This window comes from Cyanistes caeruleus, chromosome 3 (assembly GCF_971803275.1).
Source record: "Cyanistes caeruleus chromosome 3, bCyaCae1.hap1.1, whole genome shotgun sequence".
Classification (NCBI taxonomy): Eukaryota; Metazoa; Chordata; class Aves; order Passeriformes; family Paridae; genus Cyanistes; species Cyanistes caeruleus.
The window spans coordinates 51,695,676-51,722,376 of record NC_141703.1 but is presented as its reverse complement, the minus strand read 5'-3'; the positions used below and the strand labels follow the sequence as shown (position 1 = coordinate 51,722,376).

The 26,701-nt window shown below is 36.1% G+C and overlaps 1 protein-coding gene and 1 long non-coding RNA gene across 2 annotated transcripts in view; one reads left to right on the top strand and one right to left on the bottom strand.

The window, feature by feature from the left end:
- KLHL1 (kelch like family member 1) overlaps positions 1–2,625 on the bottom strand; it is a 181,041-nt gene extending 178,416 nt beyond the window's left edge. The window contains exon 1 of the mRNA XM_086881098.1: positions 1,703–2,625. Within this exon, the coding sequence (XP_086737224.1) occupies positions 1,703–2,187 (485 nt within the window). The 5' untranslated portion in view covers positions 2,188–2,625. The remainder of the gene's footprint in view (positions 1–1,702) is intronic.
- A 23-nt stretch (positions 2,626–2,648) lies between these two features.
- LOC111931779 (uncharacterized) lies at positions 2,649–16,301 on the top strand. Its single transcript, XR_002865770.2, has 4 exons — positions 2,649–3,074; positions 13,462–13,654; positions 13,980–14,055; positions 14,574–16,301. It is a non-coding gene; the product is annotated as an uncharacterized LOC111931779 (long non-coding RNA).
- The last annotated feature ends 10,400 nt before the right edge of the window (positions 16,302–26,701 follow it).

Sequence of the window (26,701 nt, the reverse complement as noted above, 5' to 3'; positions counted from 1 at the left end):
ATAAAATCACATTTCCTGACACAGGTATTTTAAATCTGAACAAATTTGAGCATATTTCTTCAAAAGGAGCACTAGCTATTGATGACTAGATGCGTTGTTTCAGTAGCAATGAATGAAGAACATGGAATAAATGGATTATGGAAGTCAAGGGCAGTAAGAGCAGTAATCAGATGTCACAGAGTACATACATACATTCTATCAAGTTGACTCATGTACAAGTCACCTCGTTTCTGTTAGTATGCAGATCTCTACAGGATCTCAGATCAGCGACACGCCTAAATAAAAAGTCTATAGAATTAAACTATATTTCTAACAGTTTTTAACCTCTCCCATTCCCTCTTCAAAAACCTTGAAGGCAGAATTTTCGGGTTGGTGTTTTACCTGTCTTTGTATCTGCTAGCAACTTGAACTGAATACTAGGATAAGCACCTTCTTGTTGCTCAAAACAACTTCCAGTGTTCATAAAAACTTCAGTTTTGCTTTAAAAGTATACCCTAAGTCACTTAGCAGCTATTCCACATGTTTAAATTATGTAGCTGCTATGAAATCAACAATGCTAACTGATAAAACAGTAAGAGATTCAGGGAGAGAAAATACGCTTTAGGGGTCTCTGAGAAGATGCAACATACTCAAAGTTACACACGCATATGTTTATCTACATCTGTAATAATCCAAACATATGCACAATGTTGTCCCTTCATGTAATAAAATATTTAATACTATATGTTTTACTTTCAGTATGAAGAAACAAAACAAAACAAATAATTTCTTTCACTTCTTTTCATGTTTAGAAACAGAACAGTACATTTCTCTCAGTAGTGGGGAAAAAAAATTACAAGGGTAATGAAAATGAAGTAATCTTAACCAAGGGGAGGTGGGGGCAACCAGAGTTAAAGCAATGAATTATTTTTCCCTTAGGACTATCAGCATCAGAGTTTTTCTGAAAGCTCTCTGTTAGCTACATTTCCTTCTTCAAATGATTTTAATTTCTGTTTCAGCTTCAGGGGGGAAGAGGGCAGAGAATGGGAAGGAAAAAAACCAATTTAACATTAACAGGTCTGTATGAAACACAGGAATCTGGATGTGTCTTTCTTCTTACATCCTCTCAGATTTCACTCGGTTGATGACTCGTAAAATTCTTATAAATCTTACTTTTCTCTGAGGTAGACTGCAACACCGAGTCTCAGGAAAGCGGACGCTTTTACTTTCGTGCTGTCACCTGTCATCCCGCTACCCAGAACACCACCACCTCCCGCTAGCGTTCTAATGAACTTCTGAGAAAGTTGGCTAGAGACGATCCGCAGCGCGGAGCGCCGGCTTTGAGAGGCTCCTGTCCTCGGGCCGGCCCCTCGGGGGGCCGGAGGTGGGGACAGGGGCAGGTCAGGAGCAGAGGCAGGTCAGGAGCAGGGGCAGGTCAGGAGCAGGGGCAAGGCAAGGCCAGGGCAGGCCAAGGGCAGCAATCCCTGCTCCGCGGCACCTCGACCCTGAGGCTGGCAGGTCCGTCTCGGGACTCTCAGCAGCCCCGCCGCTCTTCCCTCCGCCTCCAAACCCTGCCAGTTCTAACGGAGGAATCGTCCCGCTCCAGACCCTCACCCTCCCCCAACAACGCCGGCACACGGGCCCGGCCGCGCCCCCGCCCCGCCACTGCCCCGGGGCCGCAAAGCCCCGCCGTGACCCCCGCGGACCGGCCGCGCTCCCCTACCTGTGCCCGCCTCCGTCACCTGTTGCCCGGCTGCCTCCATCGGCGCAGCCCCCCGGCGCCTCCTCCCGCTCCGGCGGTGCCAGGGGCTTCTCGGGCTCGCGGGCCACCTCCATCCCGCCGGGCACCGCCTCCTCCTCCTCCTCCTCCAGGGACTCCACGTAGAAGACGGTGCGGGGCGGCGGCGGTCCCGGGCCGTGCCCCGTGGCCGGCCGGCCGCCGGCGGGCAGCAGCGTCCCGTTGGGCGGGCTGCCCGTGGTGGCCGAGGAGGAGGCGGAGGAGGCGGATTTCTTCCAGAAGACACCGTTGCCTCTCTCCTGGCTCTTCAGCAGGCGACTCTGGCTCGGTCCCCAGTGCTCGAAGCTGCTGTCGGGCGGCAGGCAGCCTCCCCCCGCCGGGCCGCCCGCCGGCGAGGGGTGGCTGAACAGTTTCCAGCGGAGGCGCAGGATGTGCTTCACGTCGAAGTCTTTCCTGCCGGAGCCGGACATGGTGCCGCGGCGGGCGGGGGACGGGCGCGGGCTGAGGCGGGACTCACGGCGGCCAGGCAGGGCCAGGCGGCGGCGGCGCGGGGCGGCCGCGCTCCGGCAGCGGCGGCGGCGGCGGCTCCTCCGGGCAGCGCTGGGCTTGTAGGGCGAGGAGTGGCAGCCGCCGGGCGGAGAGAGATGCGCACACACACCAGTGCGGAGAGAGAGAGAGGAGGGATGGAGCGATGCACAGAGCCAGGAGGAGGTAGAGACACCCAGCAGGAAAGGGAGAAAGAGAGAGGGAGAGATGCCCAGAGCTGACGAGTACTGCACGGTGATCAGTGGAAAGGGGAGGAGAGAGAGGCAGAAATGAGAGACATCTCTCAGGGGAGACGGACACTTGCGAGGGAAGAGCGGGTGAGAGAGGCTGCGACGACGCGCTAATCTGATTAACGGGGGAGCGAGCTACAGTAGCCCGGAGAGGAGAAGGCGTACAGGCGGCGGAGGCAGCAGCCACAGCGGGAGGCAGGTGGCACCTCCTCAGTCTCTTAGAGCTCCGTGACCGAGCGCAGACAGAGAGGGAAAAGTCACCTGGAAGCCTCTCTCCACCTCTCGCCTTCCCATCCCGTTTCTCTGGGGAGTCCCATGCCTGCCGTTATCTGGGATGGCAAAGCCTGAGAGCTGGCACAGAAGGAAATCAGGGCTCCTTTATATGCACTGTACGTAGGAGGGGGAAAAAAAAAAAAAATCCCGCCCGTGAGGCTGTCAAGGTCCTCAGTATCCAATTTTCTGTCTATCTCGGCGCCTCGCACCAAGCCGCCCCCTCCCTTGCATGTGACGCAGATGTGCTCCGGGGCCGTCAGTGTGAAGAGACAGAGGGGAAGAGAGAGGCTTCAGGCTTCGTCGTGCAAGTAAGTCGGCAGGTCGCTAACTGCCCCTCACTGCCTCCTCCTCTTCTCCCTCCAGTGCAGGTCTCCTCACCTCGGTGTTTTGTTTCTGAGACAGCTGTATGTTACTGGGAGCTAAATAAAGTGCAACAGCAAATGTATCAGCAGCAGTAAACACAAAAAATGTGAATCACAGGAGTACAGATTTAATAGACTGCATGCAGACTGGATGAGGTTACAGGTTAACGATGTATTCTGCAGGCTCCATTCATTAGCCTGTTGGCTCAGTGTTGCTGTACCAGTAGAAAATATTGGCTAGAGGGACAGTGTGTCAAACAGAAATAGCATGACACATCTGCTTTTTACCTTTCATACCTGCTCTTAATGCAGTCTGACAGTGCTAAACCCAAGGGAGGTTCCTTTCACAACAAAAGTGATCTGCTCAGGAACATCTGCCCACTTGGGAGGGGTGTCAGAGCACACTGCATCGGGGACGTAATTACAGAATTAAAAGCTTTATGGTGAAATGTAGGAGAGGGATATGGCAGTGAAATTGCATATCGTCACCTGCTGGCTCATAAACCCCACGCATGAAAAGTTGGTGGCAATAAGATGATACACAGAATACCTTCAATTCACCAGTACCTCACTAAGTAATGTTTCAGAAGAAGATTTATCCATAGGAAAATGATGAAATAGATTGTATTTTCATCCAGGATTTTTTTACATTGGCCAGCTTTACCCGTGCACTCCTGAGCTCTCAAAAGTTTGTTACTCTGTGAAATCAAGAAATAAGGGTGAAGGAATTATTTTCTTCAAGTTGGAATGTTTTAACTCCTCATTCATAAAGTATTATGGCTTGTAAATTCCTCCAGGGAAGCACAAAAATCAAACATGAATTAAAAATTTTATTACTGTTATATTTACTTCAGAACAAATATATTACTGTTTTGTTTAGTTTATCAGTAGTGCTTCTGGATACAAACCAATATTAGGGTTTGTGTTTAACACTGATAAAAAAGTCTTGAATTTAACAGTACAAGAATTCAGAGCACCAAGTCCTACTTTCAAAGGAACAAAAATTGCCACTGTGCATTTTAAATATTGATTTATGCCACAATAGCTGGACTGAAAACTCCCTGGTGCCTCAACTTTTTTCTCAGTATTCAGTGATAAAAAAGGGACAGAAACCAGTCTAAATCAAACCGAAGAGACAGTTCATTTTTATCCAGGAACTAATCTGTGTGTGTATGTGCTGCTTAGGAGGGCAGCAGGAAGAAATGCCTAGAAATCTTCATCTAGAATAGGACAGATGAAACTTCAGTAATTTCTGAGAGTCTAGAAATGCATCTCTTATGATGAAATATATGAAATCATCTACAGTGAATACTGGCTACTTAGTGTCTAGTTACACACTCTAAAAGATGGAGGCATCTACATATAAAATAGTTTTAATCAATAAATTTTTAGATAGACAGAATACTCTCCTGTGTTTAAAACCTCTTAACTGATTAGGTCTAGTCAGATATTCTGATTTGAGAAGAATTGCATAATTTCTTTGTTATAAATCTTAGTAATTTTAAAATCTGCATTAATATTTAAATTGGTCATTTGATGTGAACAATTGATAGGTTAGACATTCTATATTCACCTAAACAGATAAATATAAATGACAGTACATTCCAACAAAGTATGTTTTCTAAATATACTTCAGAGGTCACTCAATGAATAGATACTATAGTATCACCCAAGAAAGTGATTTAGGTTTTTTATCACCTGTATATTCAATACAAGCTACCAAGCAATTATAAGGGAAAATATTAGGTTATTTTTTATTCATATGTTTTTATTTCAGTTATGTCAGTAACTGAAATAAAGTCTTGGAGATTTTTTAATAACTAAAATCTCAGCTCTTCTATATATCATGTATAGGCATTGACATACTTCTTAGCAGTACTTGATTCTTTCATATTTTAGTACATAAATAATTTTTTTTCAGTAATAGATGGATTAATTCGGCGTGTATGCCTGCTTTTTCCTGCATGAAGATGTATGAGCACTTGAATATCATGAAATGAAATCTAGAGAACTGTCTTATCTTAGTTCATATCATGATCACAATTATTATGTCAATATACAGTAAACAAGAGCTACCCCTCAAAAAACTTAAATTGAAGAAGCAGTCATTGTCAGTATTTATAGTTAATTAATAAATTGGTTTCCTGGACATAAAGTAAAAGAATTAAACTGGTTGGTTTAGTTAGGTTTTCACAGAGTCTTATCTTCACATTTCTCAGTGAATGCTTTTGACATATGCCAGGGAGGCAAGTACATGACCTAGGTTATCACATGAGAGGAACACAAAATGTGTTTGAGTTTCAGTTGAAACTTCTGATACATAAAAATATTAACTCCGTAATTTGTCTAGGCTTGCTTCTCCATCCAGAAGAAGAAGAAAATACTTCTTCTACTGGAGTTCTAGGGACCTTACCCATAGGAATTACACTAAAATAATTAGCTTACTAGTCAAATATGTCTTAGTCTACTCATATGGGATTGACATAGACATATGAACAGAACTATGAAATTATACTTGTCTTTTAAGTTGTCAAAGGGAAATATTTTGATGTCTTGAAGCCTTCCATCTGTATCTTATGTGTTCCATAAAGTACAGACAAAATAATACTGATCACAGGTAAATTTTCCTGTCTGTTGGTTGCACACTGTGTATGACATTGTATTTTTGTTTATTAAACAGCATTTCTCAACTTCCATCCCCTTGATTTCATTCCCTTGTAGTTTCCCTTGATTATTCATTGCCACTCAAATCTTGAATTACTTTACAGACTTTCTTTGAAAGTATTCATGGCTCTTTTTTCTTTATCTATTAGTCAGGCAAATAGATGAAAGTGGTTAATCTTTATGTTCGTCTTATGAGTCAAATTCCTGACACTTTCTCTTTGTGTTTTTGCCTTTCTAATGCTCTTCAAATGAAATAAATTCACATAGTCATGTCCCTAAGGAAGTCTCTTGCTCGTGTTTTGTAGGAAAAATGGCCTAGGGATATATATCCTTTCCATAAATCTTTCAAGTAGTAAAAAGCACTTCCAAAGAAAAGAAGCTTGAAGTAGGTATCCAAATGAACCAGATTTTATTAACCCTCTTTTTCCCTCCTTTCCATTGCAAAGGTTTGGACTACTGTTTATTTTTAGGCACATGATTTATGTCAAGCTATTTGCATGTTGTACACCAGGGAGAACTGGTGGATTAGGACTGAAGTTGGGTTTTAGTTGGTTATTGATTGATAAAACAAGCAACAGAGGAGCCCTCATGCAAAGAAGCCCCTTAGGGTTAAGAGTAGTCTTAGTCTTTGTGAGTCTCTGCATTACATAAAGTCAAAAGATACAGCGAGTCTGAGAGTGGTGAGCTGGTATGTGTACTGGGGAATGATAGTTACTAATAAGAGAAGGGCTATACCTCTCAGCAAATTAAAAGGATAAGGCATAATTTTGTTACTGAATTTTGTCCTGTCACATATTTTAATCCTGAAGACGGTAAATTTCAATAAGAAGCATAAAAAAGAAAAAAATCCACAAAAAATGAGAAAGCATTGTGCTTTGGGTAAGAATGTTACTAGAATGAATAGTTTTACAACAATTCTCACTTCAGTGTGGGAATTCTCACATGAATGAATGAACATGCTCTTCAGCTATGAAGATGCTTATTTTGTGGGTGGTTAATTATACATTCAGAAGCTAGAGGGTGTTAAAAAGATGCTGTGAAACAGAACTATAGAATGCTCAAGCTAAAAAAAAGTGGAGAAAGAAATTGATGGGACAGGACATCCATTGGGAGATCAAACCTCAGTGCAGAAAATGTCAGTGTGCTAAGTGATTGAAGCAAGTAAGTAATGCTTTAGAATGATTATTGAAACTTATGGTGTGTACAAAGCCTTTGAACAATTTTTAAGATATGTAGATGTATTCGGAGTCTGTTTTGATAAGTAAACTGAGAAACACTGGGAATAGATGGTAGTAGGGGGAAACTAAACTCTACACATAATTCTGTGGCATTCCTTTGAGTCAAGTCGTTGAGTTGATTTTCCTCCCATAATCGTATGCAAAGTCATATTTAAAATACTATAGATGTGCCTACACCTATTTACTATGATTGTTTTCTAATGGCAAGAAAAGAATAACAAAACCAGACAAAAAGTAAACCAGAGATGATTTACTTGTCAGTACTTGTGTATGTTTTTTGTAGTGAGTTTTCAACTGAGATTGAACTTTTGAGAATGATTTTGCCTTCAATAAGTTAAAAAGTTAAATGGTGTAATTTCTCAAAAGCGAGCTAGCACAGCAGCTAGGTTTCTGAAAGTGTGGTGACATGACCAACTGCAGTTATTTCAGTTGGTAAAAAAAAATTCTTCCCCACAGTTGTTGATGAGTGTCTTCTTATTAAGGCTGGATAAAAACCAGATATATGAATTACCCCTAGTGGTGACTTGAACAGATACAATTTATTCTGGATTGCAGGAGCCTAGAAGAACAGTCGCTTATCTTATATAAGCTTGAGGGACAGTCATTTCTTAATCCATTTCATTGTGATCACAAGCAGTTGTATAAACGCACCCTAAAGCAGTTTTTACATGGTCAGAAAATTTCACTTAAGAAGTGTAAATGCTACAGGATTTGTCCTGGGTAGAGAGTCACAAGTAATCTAAGGCTAGAGAATATGAAATTATGATACCAATTATTTTCAAAAAGTAGAGAAGTTAAAGAATATTAAGATTCTTAAATTCCTAAATAATTTCCCACAATTTCTCTGGTTGTAACAGTTTTCAGTTCTCTTGTGAAATACATAGTTTTTACCCACAGCTCCCAAGCTGCCTATAAATCATTCTTACTTGAAGAAAATGCCATACCTTTTCTCCTAAGTTATGGTCAAGAGAAACAACTGAATTCTACCTACTACACTTTTGGCAGAGCACACATCTTTCGGCTCCTACGCCATACTCCACCTAATATCCTTAGACCTTAACATTTAGAGGCCAGTCATCAATACCACTTGCTGATCCACATAGACACTATTACTATATATTTTAAGTGCTAGAATATCTTATAAAAATTACTATGTTGTTTTGTTTTGTTCTAAATCTAACACTTTTAGTGGTGTTTCTATGAATGACATCAATCTCTGTGGAAATACTGGTGATGCTAAGAAATAGGGTGGTTTTTCTTTGCTAGATTCAATAATAGCTGCTGTCATTTTTCTGTGATTCAGAATCTTCTTAGAACTGGTTTGCTTTTATGTTCTGTTCAAAAAATATTCCTGCTGATCTTTTATTCAATGTTTATTTTTTAATCTGAATTGAAAACTTTCAAATATGTGTTGGCAAATCACAGTAATAGAGGCACTGATGGTTTGCAGAATAGGCTCTGTAAAAAGAGAACTGCTAGAATTTTACAACTACACATGTAGTAGTAAATGATATTAGACTTTATTAGATTAAACAGAGCCAATGTAACTGGCATAAGATGGTCAATACTGATAGGGCATCAGTCTTAAAATGGTTTTTGACTGTACAAACCAGTGTCTTTCAACCTCATTCAGAAGGTAGCATAATTCAGGGATCATAGTCAGTAGGCACTTTGAATACAGCCAGCATTTTGGAGGAAAAGAGCTTTTAGCCATATGGAGGTAAATGGTGCCATGCCATTTGGCCTGAGTCCAGAGGCTGAACAGAGCAGAGAACAGGCACAGGGAGATTTTGTTTACTGTTCTAGACATGACCTTACAATGCTTATATTTCAGCTCACAGTTTCTTTTAAAGTTAAAAAAAAATAAAATTTCAGTGGAATTTTGCCATTGAGAACCTTTTATGAGTTAATTTTAATGACCCTCTGTGAACAGATTGTTTTAAAATAAACTTTGGGGGTTTATTTAATAAATGCGACCTATTCTATGGTTATGGACACCTTAAATTTTTTTTTACATTAGAATATATCTGAAGTTTCACAGAATTATAATTATTTCTCTTTGCAGAATTGTTTTCCTACTGCATTTTCTCTGATTTTACCTGAAAAACTATGCTGTATTTTTATTCCCTTGCTCACAGGTTTTTTTATTGTGAGGACTTAAAGAATGCAGTTGCATTTCTCAAAACAGTGGTAAAGAGGAAAGTTCCCATAAGATAAGCCATCAGGAACTTGAGATAAGCACAGGTGCCAAAACAGGAAGGCCTTAATTCCATGTCTAGCAAAGGTGAAGGCTTGCAACTAGCACACCAGAATATGCAGACTATGGGAACTTGAGATAAGACTAATCCAGACAAAAAAAAAAATAAAATTATATGGTAGGAAAGTGTGGGGAAATGGTACACATGCCAACCCAGGTTGTGGAACGGCATCTCTGCCCTGTGGATACGTGGGATTTGGACTGTACAAAAGTGTTTTTATACAGAAGAATGACTTTGGCACCTTACCACAGAAGACCAGGGTGAAGAGGGACCAGCAGCATGCCACAAAATCTATGTGGTGGTGGTATCTCTCCACTTAATCTCTCTCTCTCTCACACTCTTTTTCTCTTCTCCCCTTCTCCCCTCAACTTTCTCCTCAAAGTTGAATGAATTATAACTGACACATATTTGTCTGTTGTTTAAAAAATGTTTTTAATGGAGAGTCTATATTTTTTTTTTCCAATTTATGCCAGTATGTAGCAGCTCAGTAAGGTTACATAAAAATTAAATTTAGATGTACAACTGAGACACAACTTCGATTGTAGTTGCAAGTGTATAAATGAGGACAAAAATATTTTTTGTTATTTTGCTATAACCTGAGCTTGGCAGTTCGATTGCTACAGTATATAACTAATAAGAAGGCATAATTAAGAAAGAAGGTCAGGAATTAGGATACTGTGATAGTCAGAGAATGTGTTACCTGTCCAGGAGAATTTACATGGATAATACAAAGCACTGCTGTCTAGAAAACCAAAAAGGAGAAGGCTTATTATTTCTGATAATCTAAAGAAGGAAACTGAAGAAAATACCAAGTAAGAGAATCATTATGGCAAACTTTTGGGCAATTTTCTTATTTGCCCCAAATATTCATATGTGCAGTTTGGCTATCAGGATTTCAAGTGAAGACAACAGCAATCTTTCCTATTCTTTTAGGCAAAAATGCATTACTGTCAACAAACATTCAGTTTGCATTTGTTTTGGAAGATAAACATCTTTAGTTTCTCTCAAGTCTCTGAATTTTAATGTGGTCTCCAAAGCCTAGTCCAGACTGAAGTGATCTGCAAATTGAGTAACGTACTCTATTTTCTGTTATAAAATGATAAATGTATTAAACAGTAGTTAAGGAAAGACAAATATATATGTAAACATGCAGAACATTTTTTCTTGTACTAATATGTGCAATGAATATCAGCCAAGTACAGTTTTCCAACCATTTATATTCTTACCTTGCAGCAGATTTTTCTTCACTGTAATTTCTTAGGTCATTTAAGAAAATAGTACGAGGGACTATCTGAAATACCTTAATATTTCAAACATACTAATGAGATGAGATATCTGGTTGAATGAAATTTTTTTAGGGCATAATGTACTGTTCACCAGTAAACACCTTTTAATATTCCATATTTTTTTACTAACATATTCTTCCTCAATAGGACCCAGTTTGCCAGGGCAATTTTCCTCCTTTAAAAAATATATATATATTGTTTTTGCTCTTTTCTAATATTTTGGAAGATTATTTATTCTCTTTCTTCAGCCCCTTTCTAAATCCCCTGCAGAAAAGTTCATCAACTTTATCAAGTTTCATCTGATCTTTATCTATGAAACGTTTTTTCCTTATTTTGTCTTAGTGTGATGTCCATTAATCCCTACCGTCCTTAATGAAAGCTGAAGCAGAAGTGTAAACACTTCATCTTTCCCAACATCAGTGTTTGGTGCCCCTTAAGTAATGACTCAGCTCTTTCCTGCTCATCCTTTTGCTTCCAATACACTGACAGTACGTATTCCCTCCCTTGCCATGGCTGTCTCAACTACTGTTAACTTACTGAAGACAAGGAAATGATCACAAGCCCAGTGACCAAATGGAGAAAGGCTGCTGAAACTTAGCCATTTTCATGACAGATTAGTCTTGAAGATGACTAGTGACAGATTTGCAAAAAGGAGCCAGAGGTAATTTAGTAGTTAAGCATTGCAGACAGTCAGGAGTGAAAATCTTTCCCTTGTTGTCTGAATTGGAGAGAGATGGATTTGATGGTTGGACTGTTTGGTGAATGAGGAGTCAGTTGGAAAGTTGCATCTAGACAGAAGTGGTCAATGACTTGGAGTCCCTATGGAGATCAGACATGAGTGATGTCCCTCAAGGGTCTATACTGGGACCAGTGTTATTTAATACTTTCATCAGTGACACAGGCAGTGAGATCAGGTTCAACCTCAGCAAATTTGCAGATGACCCTAAGCTGAGTGGTGCTGTTGGCACACCTGAACAAGGGGATGCCATCCAGAGGAACCAGGACAAGCTTGAGAAGTAGGCCCATGGCAATGTCATAAGGTTCAATAAGATCAAGTACAAGGTGCTGCAGCTGGGTTGGGTCAATTCCCACTATCAGTGGGATTGGACTGGGGGTGGACTGAGGGAGAGCAGTCATGGGGGTGGTGGATGAGAATTGAGAAATGAACCCACACTTAGAAAGCTATAGATACCCTGGGCTGCATAAAGGGCAAGTCAAGAGAAGTGATTCTGCCTTCTACTCCTCTGTGGTGGGACCCTGCCTGTAATACTGCATCCAGCTGTGTGGTCCCCAGCACAGGAAAGATTTTGACCCATCACAGTGAATCCGGAGAAGAGCCACCATGATGCAAGAGAAGAGCCAAGACGATTAGAGGAATGGAGCATCTGTCTTATAAGGAAGTGCTGAGAGAACTAAGTTTGTTCAGCCTGGAAAAGAGAAGAATTCAGGGTGACCTAATTGTGGTCTTCCAGTACCAGAACTGAGCTTACAATTTCTTGTAAGAAATGGAGTAAGATGGAGAGAGACTTTTTGCAAGAGCATGTAGTGACAAGACAAGGAGGGAATGGGTTCAGACTGAAAATGGGAAGGTTTAATTAGATATTCAAAAATTTTTTTTGCTGAGAGGGTGTTGAAGCACTAGAACAGATTGGCTGGAGATGTTGTGAATGTTCTATTCTTGGAAGTGTTGATGGAGTTCTGAGCAACTTGATGTAATGAAATGTTCCCCACCCATGGCAGGGGAATTAGAAAAAGATCACCATCCATTCCAACCAAAACCATTCTATGGTTCCATGTGGATTTCAGGTTCAACAGCTATCTGAATTTTGTCTTCAGATTAGTAATATTGGTTTACTCTATAATTTTTTAAGGAATAACTCCTCTTCAAAAAAAAAAAGTAAAATAAACTTCTCAATGTTAAATATGCTTTTTTTATTAGTGAATATTTATCTTTGTACCTTTAAATGATAGCCACTCACTGATGTTTGGCTCACAAAGCACCTGACATTTAATCATAAATTAAATCCCTTTGTTAAGCAGATTGTACGAAATTCTCAAATAAACTTGCCTTTTGATATGTATTTAGTAAAATGTGTATCAAAATCAAACTTGAATTTTAGATATATTTTATACTTTGTTGAACACCACATATCTCTTGGCAATAGGAAAATACATTTCTTTTAATTGGAAATTTATGTGAAATACTGTCCTTATTAAATTTAAATTAGTATTCATTAACATTTGGCAGTAAACAATTTTTGGAAAATATCCCAGTATAGCATTTTTATTAACCTAAATTGTATGTGAAGTAATAATATGTTGTATTTGCCTCATGTATAAGCAAAGCAATGAAGAGGTAGAAAAGAAATTTCATAAGCCTTAGTATTGCAGCTGCATTAGTGTGCAGATCCAGCAAGTTTTAAGGCTAAATTACCATCTTAATTACATCTACAGTATATATAAAAGTATAATATATATATTTGGTTGAAAATATAAAGAATCGTGATGACCAGGAAACCTAAAGACAATAAAAATATGAAATAACAGCTATGAAAAGGATTTAACTGAAGGTGTTGCCTACAGGATTTGAGGAAGCTCTAGATGGCTATGAGTTAGGCATCTTCATGAAAGACTTTCAGAGCTGAAATCCCCACCATAAGTTTTTGGCCAAATTAGAGTAGAGTGTAATTATGGTGAAACCTTTTTTTTTTTTTTTTTTAAAAAACTGGGTCATAAACTGTCTAGGATTTTTCTTTTGGTAAGAATACAAATGCAAAACACAAAATTTGATGGAATATACTGAAAGAAATTAAGTCATTTACATTTAAGTCCATGTCTTTTCTTGGTTGTCTTCTGGGTTTTCTCACATTTTTTTTTTTCTTTCCAGAAATGTAAGCTAGAGAATTTCACAAGGCACTTCTGCAAGGAGAAAAATTAATTTGTGAAGCATTGCCTGCTTCTGAGTTCCAAAGTCACTGCCACCATTCCTGCATACATCCATGTCTCCATCAGCTGAGTTTAGAGTGCTGTTGAGGTTGTAACTTCCATGGCATCTGACAACGGAAGGGACTATTTCAAAGGTACATTTGAAAACTGTCTCTGAATGTCAGAGTTGCTGAAATATGACAATTTTAATGAATATGACTCATGCTGACTTGGAAAAAGAAACCAATAATGGACAGCTAAGTGAGGACTTTGCCTACATATTTAAAACTGAAATCATTCCAATTATACATGGTTTTTCTTTTTTAAATGTGCCTGCATATAAACTATTCCTTCTTCATCTCTTAAAATAATTAAATAGCATCCTATAATTTGGTCACATAGTAACCCTTTATTCATCTGGCCTATAATGTATGAAATTTTAAATACTTCATGGTTTGCTAAACTTGTTTTTTTTAATAGAATACGCTAAAGTGCTATAGAAGAAAACCCTTATTGGAATTCATAATGTTACAAATGAAGGCTAAATCTATAGAAGGTGAGATGTGAGCTTTCATTTCTTTAGACCCATGTTTAATTGCTTCTTATCACAAAAAGAAATTATCATTAGGGGGGTAGACTTCTGCTGCTTCCTTCTAAAAGTTTGTGTTTTTCCTGTTCAGAATTGTGTTGCTCCCTATGTGGAGCAAGAGGTCTAAATCTAAGATAAATGAACTGAAAATATTTTAGTTTAATGAAAAATTATGAAAGAAACATTTTTCACAGAAAGGATAAGATTTAGAAATATATGGGCAGAGGTGCTGCAAAATTAGGTTCTTTTGAAATTTACTTGATAATAAAGGTAATATATATTTAGTCTTCTTGAAGCAATGAATTTTCTAACATGATTCTCAGCTCAATAAATTCCATTTTTTGCAGTTTATTCTGTATATTTTTCAAAGTAGGCAGTGAATATTTAAAGTTCTCCATTTGATCATAAAGGCTCCATGAAAAAAAGAGAACTGAATAAGGAATTTAACAAATACTTCTGAAAAGAATTTTCTTTCTTCTCCCTAGTGCATGTTTCGTGTGCTTAAGTTTTATAGCTTTCTTGCTGACACCATTTATGGGAGTTGAAGTCCAGCAATGTTGTATATGTGTATGCATGCATTGCCAAATCTTAAGGTGAGTAGGTGCCATTTAATCACAATAAATTCAAGATACTAATTCAAGTTCTTCCTCAGGTACAGGAAACCAAGTGCCTCAGATTTTATGCAAAATTTTCCTAGTAGTTTAGTCTATCCCATGTGTGTGCATAGTCCTTGTTGTCTACTTTTTGCTTTTCTCCATCTTTTTGTAAGTCAAAAAAAGCAGCATTCAGGTACTATTGAAAGTACAAATTGTTAATTGTGCTTGGACAAATCCTAAACCATGAATACCAGCAATCTAAGAAAAAAAAAAAGAAATTAAAAAAACCTGTTGTTTTGATCTCTCCAAATTATTAAATCATATTTTCAGTGGATCCATTTTTCTTATTTCATATTACATCTTCAGCAGAAAGATCCAAAATATGAATTGCATGAATTGTGTGGAAATATTTGTGTCAAAATTTTGTTCTTGTTAGAAATGATGGACAGATGTGGATGCTGTCAGGAACAAGACCTCACTTGGAGACACTTGATTTTTTTTTCAGGTTTTCTAGGTGTGCTCCTCTAAGGTGTCTTTCCTGCAGGGCTGACTCCTGCGTTATGCTTAGTGGAACAGGTTTTGTCTACAGGCCTGATTTAGGCTACAGTGATCAAGTGCAGGGCTGCCCATAAGGCACACACAGGCAGCACCAATTTAAACATTAACATATCTTATTACTGCTTTTCCTTTATATTGACTCTCTTTTTGTCACCTGCTGTCTATGCCCCAGTCTTGTCCTAAATGACCTCAATTACTTCTTCCCTATTGATCCGTTTTACTGCATCCTTTTCCCAATTGTTTATTTCTGTGTCCATTCCTTATGTAACCTCAGCCTCAGTGTAGATCATTGCTGACGTGGTTACCTTGTCATGGCTTGCTGTGAGAAACTTCCATCCTGAAGGACCCAAGTTATCCCTCCAATTAGCTGTGAAGTTTGGCCATTTCTTGGATAATACTGCCTTAACCACCTCTGCACCCCACACCATGCCTCATGGTGCTCCCTGTAATTTATTTCAGCTTCTCATACTGTTATCTGTCACATCCAGCCATTTCCCATGCCGTGCCGTGTCCAGCTTAGTTAACTTTATCTCAGAGCACAGTTATAGCCAGCAGCATAGTCCTGGGCTTCAGCCCTAACAAGCTTCCACCCTTTATGTAAGTTCACAGCTGTTTTAAGCCAATCTTCATGTCTATTGACACTTAAGTACAGACTTTTTATTATACTATTAACACAGGCAACAGAGGGGACTAAAATGCCAGTGACAGAAGCACAAAATGTTATAGCACAGATAGAGAAATGTGCCCATCACTTTTGTACCCCTCTTCCTAACATAGCTATTGTCAGTTAACTTTTCCAGTGACACCACTAATAGTATTTGGCATTGAGAGATGTCAGATAACTCTAAGAACCATCTGTCTTTGATTCCTTTTCTCAAACACTTTAGCCTTCCATAAAATTTTACTTCTATGCTATTTCCATATTTATACATCATCACTGTATGTCATGTTTTACTTGTTGCTGTTTATTTGTCAACTTTGACACCATCTTCTCACTGAAATTATCCATACTGTAAAAGCATACTTTAAAATCTCTTATTAAAAAAAAAATTAAAAAAATAGATTCTCTTCTAGACTTTTAGATTTCATTTAAATTATACTTACAAAGTTTGAACAAGGAAATAAAGTTATTTACAAAGCTCTGGCTGAGAATTTTCCAGTTCACTTTATTTATGTTTTCTGTATGAAGATTTGTCATCAAGTACAAGAATGAAAGATTTTAGCTAATTAAAAAAATAGTCTACATTTGTGAACACTGCAAACACAATAAAATATTTCATTATGTTAAAATGTTATTAAGAGCAAACTGTGATTTAAGAAGTTAATTAAAAAATGCACTCAAAGTCAATTCTGCTTTCAGAAGTATTGATTATTCCTTCAGTGCTCTTCATTTTAGCTATAAAGAAAATTACCACCAATTGCTGGAGTTTTACTTTGAAAACTTAAAATTATTATTTCTATTTTATCTATGTATTCCATTTTATTTTTTATTTATTTATGGAAGAAAATGTAGCTGAAAAATACCGATTTTTTATTATAACTTTGCACACTAAAGGGTATTTGTATATTTTCCAAGTGTGGGTATAGCCCATCAGTGGGTCTGGTTTTCTGTACACAAATTTTCTGAAACTTGACCCTTCTCTGAATGTTTCTCACAATTAAAATCTTTTGGAATTTGCTGTTAACAAACAGACAAATGCAAAGTCTATAATCTCTAGTTCCCCTGTACTGTCCTCAGGTCCTTTTTCAAAGGTAGTTTTGGTTCTAAGGTAGATTTTAAAGATAGTTCTATGGCGAGAAGTCAGAAATTGGTAAGAACATAGGATAGAGTAAGCATAAGGTCATGCAAATTGCAGATGAGCTCCATATTGCACACTAAAAATCTATTGTGCTCAGATATCTCATGTGGTTTTGAAAGTTAAATCTATGATTTGCATTATAGTCAATGATAACATTTGGCACCATCAGTCGCCCTGCAATTCAAAGTGACATGACAGATACAATACAATCCCTGTGTCCTCCTCCTCCTTCTCTCCTTCAAATTACAGCTGTGTAAGGTACCTAAAAATGTCTTCTATTGCTGATACGTTTTTAATATATTTGACATATTTCATTTACTGGTGCCTATTTTTTAGGAATTTTTTCACATACTGTTTTAGGTATGTTTTGCATACCTAAATAAGTGTATATACAGTGTATATAACTAAATACACATAGTGTATTCAAATCCTGTAGAAGTCTTTGATTTGCCTATGCACTGTGTTTGTGTTTACTCAACATAAATTCTTAAAAGCTCTTAACCAAGTGTACTACATGGACAGATAGAAATATGATGTCTGAGTCTCATGCACTTGAAAGTTGAATGGCATAGCAGCTACTAACTTCTCTTGTCAGTACTTCTTTACTTGTGATTTAATAACCTGCTTATTTGGATTTATATAGATGCTAGAAAGAATATCTGGTCATAAAACTCAAATTCAATGAAGTTAGTGTCCAACAGAAATTATTGAAGCACAGACTAACCTTGTTAGACTTCCATGTCATATTATTCCTCCTTGATAAAAAGCTACCTGTGTGAATAGAAGTCTGACTTGGTAATGTGCCCTGCAGAGCATCATGTATGGAATAGTTTTGGCCAAGTGAAATTGCGAAGTAAAAGTCCTCTGTGACTGAAAAGTGATGCTACAGAAATGGCCATGTAAATAATGAGGTGAAGAATGATTAAGAAGGGAAAATAAAACCAAAACAAAATAAAAAATAAGCCAATAAACCCTCCTCCTGCACATGACTTGGAAATTGCTAAGTTCCTTCTCTGTTCTAAAGATTTTTTGATTTTCATGCATTTTTTTGGGAATAGTATTCTGGCAATATGATGGAAGAAACCGGAAGAAATAAAGTTTCAGAAGACAAGATGGAAGAAACCTTTTCATGAAACATATGTCTTCTGTTAGAGTTGGGTGCGAGTTCACTGATAAAGAACCATTCTTCCTCCTATTTTAATTTAATTTGAAGTGTGTGGTTTAATTTACATTAAAACAATCTATGCCAAAGGTTTTGGAGGTATTTTTCAGGATTTGGTTTTCATTGAAAACAGAGAATAATGGTTTGCAGTGTGTTAGTCTGGTATTTAATAAGATAACCAGAATCATAAAAAACACTGAATTATGTTTCTTTTAAGTCGTGTTTGAGCTGCCCAAATTTCTTGTATAGAAATTTAAGTTAATAACACAACATATAATAAAAATAATATATTTTTCTGTCATACAGACATCTCTCATTTTGATCCTTAAATATATCTTATCCAGACCTGTACAGTCCAGAAAAGTCAGGAATGCCTTCTGAGTTCTCTAAGAGCTCAAATTCCTTTTCGTGCTCCCATCTAGATAAGTATTATTTGTTAGCTCTTCTCACTTTCACCAGACCACTTGGGCAAGGAATAATAAGGAATTATTTTTGCTTGATTGTTTGGTTTGATTTTTGTTTGTTTGCTTACTTTTGCAGAAGCAATTATAGCTGTGTACTCCAAAATATGTCAATCCAATTTCATGACAAAAGCTAGTTTGATTATGTTAAAAGTAAAATCTCTTCTCTTGTAGTTCCAAAATTGTTTCATGTAATTACTCTCGATATACTTTGTTTATGAATTGCTCATTTGGAAACAGTAAAAAATACTATTTACAAAGTATTGCTATAACAAACATGTTTCCAGTATGACTAACATGCTCCATTAACAGAAAGAAAAAAACAGTGTAAGTGTTGTGTGAAATTAATTTGAATTTAAATCTGGAAAGGAATTTAGGCACTGCAGCATATTATTGTGGTTCCTCATTTTTAAGTCTGTTTTTCAAATATGTTGATTGTAGACTGAAATCCAAGTAATTTTTGGTGGACTATTAGCTTCCTAAACATGTTTCCCTTTCAATAGAAGTTTATTTGGATATAGTAGATGTAGATTCAGTTTTAAACATACTTTTTTTTTTTTTTTTGTGGGCTTGGTTTTTTTGGGTTTGTTTGTCCTCCAGTCAATAGGTTATTGTGGAATAAAGATGAAATTTGAAAGGAGAGATTTAAACTATTTCTTTGTCATGATAAAAAGAGAAAAGCATGCATAATCTGCTGAATTATCTTATCTATCCACATATCAATTAATTCTGTCCTTCATAGCATCCTAACTTGTTAGGTATAAGCGTTATAAAGATGTAGTTCTCTGCTTGCACATGAAAATTTGTTTCATCAGACAGGTTTGCTTTGCTATCCAGATATCAATGCCATTTTAGACAAAATATCAGGCAGTTTTGCTAAAAATTAATGGGATTCTTTATGTGAGGCATTTTGGTTTTGTTTATTTATGCATGTGCCATAGCTTCTCCCACAGTCCTTTCGATTTCAGATAAATCCTTTGCAGAGCCCTTTCCAGAAAGGATTCTGTGAGAACTGACCCCTTATGTCAATTGAATAGATTAAGGTACACAAAATTAAGTAATTTTAAGCCACTTCCCTTTTAATAAGCACATTGAACATTGTAACTTTTGAATTGAGAGGTTTATATAATATAATTGTGGCCCATATTTTTATATTAACTTAGAACAAGAAAAACGTGTAGAACAGTCCTCAAAGTTTGAAATTCTATTCAATTTCTTCTTGGATGCAATATGTTCAGTATTTCACCTATAATTAGTATCTCTTTTTTATATCCAGATCTCCAAGAACTTACTAGAAATTGTTCTTGCAACTGTTAGTTTTCTATTTGAAACAGTTAACCCATTTTAGGTCAAATGATTTTTTTCTTAGTGAAGTAATTAGAATGTCTACTTGACCTGTTGTTGAGATCTGAAATCAAAATAGTCTAATAGTTTATTTATCCGTGTCAACATAGTAATACCAAAGACACTCTGGAGCAAAATGTCTTTTATCTGGTGTCCCTAAATGCAAGATGAGCACTTATAAAGTATGTACATGACCCTGCCAGATTTAAGGTTTTTGAATTTTGCTGTTAATGATAAGAATTAGTAATAAAGGATTAGACATTATTCTAATGATTATTTATCCAAAGAGTGGTCAGCACTGCAACACAAAATTAATTTAAGATACTTTATCTGCTGTTGGATTGTATATCCTGGTTTGATTTCTGTAATGAAAATAATTAGGGCTACCTTTTCACAATGTGTAAGCTTTTAATTTCCTTTTCAGTGGTATTATAATTTTTAAAAACTTCTTGGATATTGAAAATAATATTATTTTCAAATTTTGAATACTACTGGTACCTGTTACCAAGATAAATTTATGTTCATTGCAACGTATGAAATAAAATAATATTGATTACCTTTGTTAGATGGAAGTTATTAAATTGGGAAATTATTAACCGCTGACATGAATGAGAGCTAAATATGAATTCTATATTTCAAAGGGCACTGTAAGTTCACTTGTTGAACTTAATAGCTCATTACCTAAGGAATATTGGGCTAGTTACTCTTGCCAAGAACTACATATAAATAGATACAATATGAAACATGACAAAATTAATACCTAGCATAAATCATTTCAGTATTGGAATAATATTACTGGAGAATAACTCAAGCCCACTATCCCTACAGTAATTCACATTCAATAAAACAATGTAATATTCATAAATTGGATTTCTAAGTTACAAGAGATTCAAAGAAAACAGGAGCTCTGATAATGATGTTGGCTGACTGTCTCGCTCATTTAATTACAATGCAGCAATAATTTATCATAAGATTAATAAAATATGACAACTGGTATGTTTTTTCTGGTGGCACTGCTGGTTCTGCAAATGCCATATGTTATTTGAATTTTATGCTATGTTGTCCTTAATTGTGTACTTGTAACCATAAACAGCATTTGTGTGTTATAATTAATCCTGATAAACAAACATCCACATTAGATTATAGTTAGATAATTTTAATTACATAGATATGTTTTCTCTGCATTGCAGCAGCAGAGATAAATCTCTTGTTATGTTCTCTTCCATTCACGTTTTCTGATATGGAACACACTTTGATTATGCTTCCCAAAATCTACTGTGGAAATTAGCTACAGTGTGCAGTCTTAGAAGTCTTGCTGGCATACAGATTTGACTATGACAAGCTGATACATGGATCCATGTATCCAGGCTGGAAGGTAGCTATGTTTTATGGAAGCCTTCCTAAAGTAATAAGTGCAGGAGTAATTGATAGATGCAACCTGAAACAAATGCTCCCACTGAAATCTGATTACAGGCATTACAATAGAATACTTTGCAGTCTTAATTTGGGGTTCATAAATTTGGCTTTGCCCAAACCCAGAATTTGGATTTGGCATGTAGTGTCAAAAAAATGTATTTCTATCCCTTTTTGACTTTAAATTACTAGGGAGTCTCATTTTGACCCGTTTGCATAACCAATCTCTTTAACCTCGAAGTTGTGTACTGAATCCAATGTCTTCCGAATGGCCATATAGAAATCTCAAACCACAATGAACAAAGTATGCTGCCATGTTTGTCCCTTAAGATCCATAATAATAAACATTCTCTCAATAAATAATATCAGTACAGTACTAGTAATCTACAATAATAGTGCAGGAGTTGAAAAGCTGAGAAAAATTAAAAATTTAACATACATTTGTCCCTCCCATTTCAGAATTTCAAAGTCTGAATTTCAAGAATTTCAAGTCAACTTTGAGAGATTATAGGAGTTATTTTCACACTTGTGGTATATCTTCTAATACATTAAATATTTTACTTATTGCATAAAAGCATCACTTCAAAAGAGAAAACCAAGAAAATTTATCTGCTTCAACCCAGCATCTCATAATATAATGTCTAAGGCTTTTTCCTGGGAAGTCTGGGATATTACTTTTACCCTGTTGGTGTATAGTGTGGAGTAAACAAAGCTGTTTGACAGCCTGGGCTGCAAACAAACCTCTGTTTGCAAAGAAATCATGTAAAATAGAAACAAGGAAACAGTTTGTTTTCCAGCAGTTTTGTAAAATTCAAAAAGTCACAGGTCTTGCCATTGGCTTGGAAACAACACTACAATTATACTTTTATAGTTCTGTGGGATGTATGTGCTGGTTTACTCAAAGGTTCCCAAGGAGGTCACACCAAGGTACTTTTGTGGAAATTCAGAGCTAGGAAGGCACATAGTGAGTTTAGATGACCTATTCACAGCATTTGTGAATCGTAAGGTTTGTACATACTTTAAAGTCAAGATTCACTACATAGATATCCATATGCTAGTCTGTAGTAAATGAGAGCAATATGCCTGCATATAACAATTTGAGACCTGTAACCATGGTTCCTAAAACATGATTCTGCTAGAAGTTGTTGTAGCTGGATAAAAATCAGTAACTCAAAAGAACCAGTAGTAACCAGTTGGAGAACACACAGTGACAAACTCTACTGTACATTTCAAGTGTTTGAAAGAGGTTCTGCTCAAGGTATATCTTTGATTATACCTGGTGAGTTCCAGCTGCTTGGAGATATATTTTTCTTTCACAGCTAAATTTCTCTTTCTTGCTAGGGTAATACTTTTTTTGTATTTTTTTGAAGGGACATAAGATGCAACTTTCTAAGAAATCATAAGAGAAAAAGACAAGAAAAGCTTAAAATGAAGTGAAAAGGAAAGTCATTACTTCTAATGTATATTTTATACTTTATTCAGTATAAAACCATATTGACTGACCTATAAACCAGGCAGATTCTCTCATTACTGGAATTAATATTCTCAGGACATATATATAAATAGATAAATGCTTATCACTTAATATATTCCAACATATTATTCACTAAATTATTATTGAGGAAAGCTTATTGACAAAGTAGTTGCAAAAATGATTTTTTTTTTTTTTAAGCTCTGACAAAAGCAGTTAAAGGGACTATGTTTTCAGTGAAATATGCAGAAAGTATACATTTATTATGGGCCATACAAATACTGACATTTTGGGCCTTATTTGCAAGTCAAAATTATATGACAATTTGATAAAGGAACTGCTTTTATACTTAGTTTTACAACAACAGAATGAAATAATAGAAAAGCCCAGAAATTTAAATTCACAGTTTCCAATGTGTTTGGTTTTGAGTATACATAAGTATTTACATTCTTAGTAATATTAAAATGATAATGATTTACATCAGTATTCTGCAGCTGCAAATGACTGCATGATCAAGAGCACTATAGAATTTAATCCCTTTCTGCTTTACTAATATATTTTTTTTTTCCAGGTTGTACGTAGTTACGTTGATTTCTAAGCATTTTCAAGTACTCTGCTTTTGTTTAACAGAAGTCTTTCAACTCTAAATGAGTTCTCATATCCTCCTTGACAGTTCTCAGAAACCAATTTCCATTTTTAGGTATAGTGTTTTATATAATGACAAGTTTGATTTTAATCATTGAGAGCAGATGCAGTTATTACTGAAAATAATAATACATTTTCTTGATAGAATTGCCTCTTATTTTTTTCCCCTTTATTAATATTAATGGTGTTAATAATGTATTAGTAGTAGAAGACTAAAATCTGTTACAACAAAATTTGGAACACTTCCCTAAATTTTGTAGGACTATATACAATAAAGCTGTCTAAGAAATGATGCAGTTTCTAACTGAATCTGTTTTTTGAAAAATATAATCTTAAAATTTACATTAAATAAAAATTATTTTCTCTTCTTTGTATTTCATTATCATTATATCAATCTTGTTCCTCTCCTACATTATTTCTAAAAATAATTAGTGACTAAGAAAGGAATGTATCTCTGAGGCTGTCAAAAACTGAATGAACTCCTCCTTGGTGAAAGTAGCAAGTTTTTTGTACTTCTAAAGACTGCAGAGTTTCATGGAGAGTTGTTGTATTTCTTGTATTTTCATTTATGATAATAAATGTAATATGTAATTTTTTCCCCTCTGCTTTTATATAGCCTTTCAGAGTGCTTACATTTAAAATTAGTGTGCTGCATTATTGTGTTAGATTTGCATAGCATTTATCTGATTTTTGAAGATGCAGTCCCCATTGACTTAGATTTGTGAAAAAAAGACCTCATTTTTGTTAGTCTTTTTACAGTAATTTATGTTTTCAAATGTAAAAATATATTATTATTTTAAGGAGACATATGTCATCTTTGGAGTAAAAGATAGAAGGGAATTGGGAGAGCTATAATATTATATTATACCTGAATGTATTTTCTTTTGTGATTCTATCAAATAGTCTTTCTACAATTTACTGGACTCAACGATCTTAAAGGTAATTTCTAACCTAAAGGATACTATGAGCTTACGGTGAATCCATATGTGTGTTGTATATATGCATACATTAAAACATTAAAATAACTTGTCATTAGAGGTGAATTTTTACACTAGCTTTCAGTCTTAATATTTATCTGGAATTGCTTGATTCTTTCTAAGTAAGCCTTTTGCATTTGCAGTAAAATACATGAAATAGTGACTGAGAAGCATAGGTACTCAAATCTCTGCTTATCTCTAGGCAGTGTTTGTTCTCAAGCAGTAAAAGGATGAGTGATAAGAATGACAGTTCTGTAGGACTAGTCAGGCTAGTAAGGCTGAGGTCCTTATTCAGGAATTTTTGGAGGGCTAAGCTTTAAATATGTGACAGCTGTCTGTATGGCTCCAGGGTGCAGTCATTTAGAATTTACATATGCATTGTAAATTTTGCAGTAAATGAGCTTCCGTGCCTATACTCCAGAAATGGTCTTCATTTGTAATCAAATAGAGTGCTGAAAATTTGCTGTATAAATGCAGTTGAATTTGAATAATTAAATGGTGCTGGAAAAATAAACCAATTAAAAAAATCTCAGAATATTTTTTTTTTTCTGAACTCTTTCAGTAAAATTTCATGCTATGTGTAAGTTAGCAAAAGAAGTTAAAAAATGAAAATCAAGGAGGAAAAGAGTTAAGGCCTTTTTTATTCTCTGATATGTCCTGCAAGTTGTTATTCTTTTTTGTCAGAAAACACTAAAATTTGTCTGGAATTCATTTAAATTGTTTATTATAATATTTTTTTAAAAAAAAGCAGGAGGGGCAGAGAAATTGTAATCTTTTCTGCATAAAAGAGATATACATGTATAATTTCTATTGGTGATCAAGAATGGAAACAAAATAATTATTTCAATTTAATGGTTTCTGCCAAATTTCAGAGCTGCTCTCATTTGAAATCAATAATAATGTTTCCAGGTTAACACTGTATTCATTTAATATACTGAGTCCCTAGGGGTAGGGGACATTTACATGGCAGCTCTTGAATGATTTCACTTGCTAATTCTGCCAGTAAAATCAGATGATCTCCCAAATGAGGAGAACTAATTAAAAATTAGATGTCTTCCTGCCTTTTTCACTTAGAGTAAAACCCCAGAACTAGAATGTCACAGTCATTCTGTAGGGAGGATTTGTCAAATCTCTTTTCTTTAGGTCTGGTGAGCTTCTGGAAATGTAAAACTAACATCTTCAATTCATTGTTTAAATCCCCATGATATAAATAAGGTTTTTACACAAAGATGAAGAAAATTCCATGTGCTCATGTGTTTTAAGACTCTCTAGATAACAGGTGAGTCAGAAAGACAGGAAACAGAGAGAAAAGCACTGCAAAATGGAACACTTCAGTTTTTCTTAGATAGACATCTTTATACAGTGCATATGAAGCTACATCTGACAGTAAGGGTTTCTTAACCTTTTTGGCAGAATATTTGTTGACTCTTTAATTCACTTTATACATAATCTCTGTAGAAGGTGGCCTCCAATGCTAAGAAAGCACTTTACATTTCATGGTTTTGTTCACTATCATGGCCTCAAGCTAATTCATACATAAAGTCCCAGCTGGAATCTAAATAAATGTGAAAGGAACCTGTCAGCCATTTACAGATTCTCAAACATCAAACAGTAAAGAAAAACAGATATCATGATAGAAACAGAACAAAACCAACCATTAGGAGCAAGAAAGGACACTTTTGAGAATTTCACATTCTGCTTGCTTTGTTTTTGTTTTCTTTGAGTTTGATGTTCACAAAATTATAAGCAAGAAATGCATAAACAAGCTGATTATGTATTCTAAAACAGAAACATTATATCAAGAATATATTTAGAAATTATGCTCAAATCAAATCCTAACAAGGATTTTTCCCTTTTTATTAATGTGGCTTACTTATAAAATACATATATACAAAAAGCATCTGATATGCTTGAAAAGTTAAAAAATAAAATATAAAAATAAAAAATATTTAGCACTTAATTTGTCCACCTCAATCTTGCCCCTGAAAACAGCCAAGACATCTCTCTCAAGTATTTGCAAAACAGTGATACTAGTAACAATATATAATCTTCTGTCCTGACTTTAGCTCTGGCTGCTAATACCTTGCTCTAAAGCATATTTTTGGACTGATTCAAAAGGGAAAAAATGTTGCTTTAAGGAGAGTTAATGTGTTTGGAAGAAAAAAAAAAAAAAAACAAAACAAAACA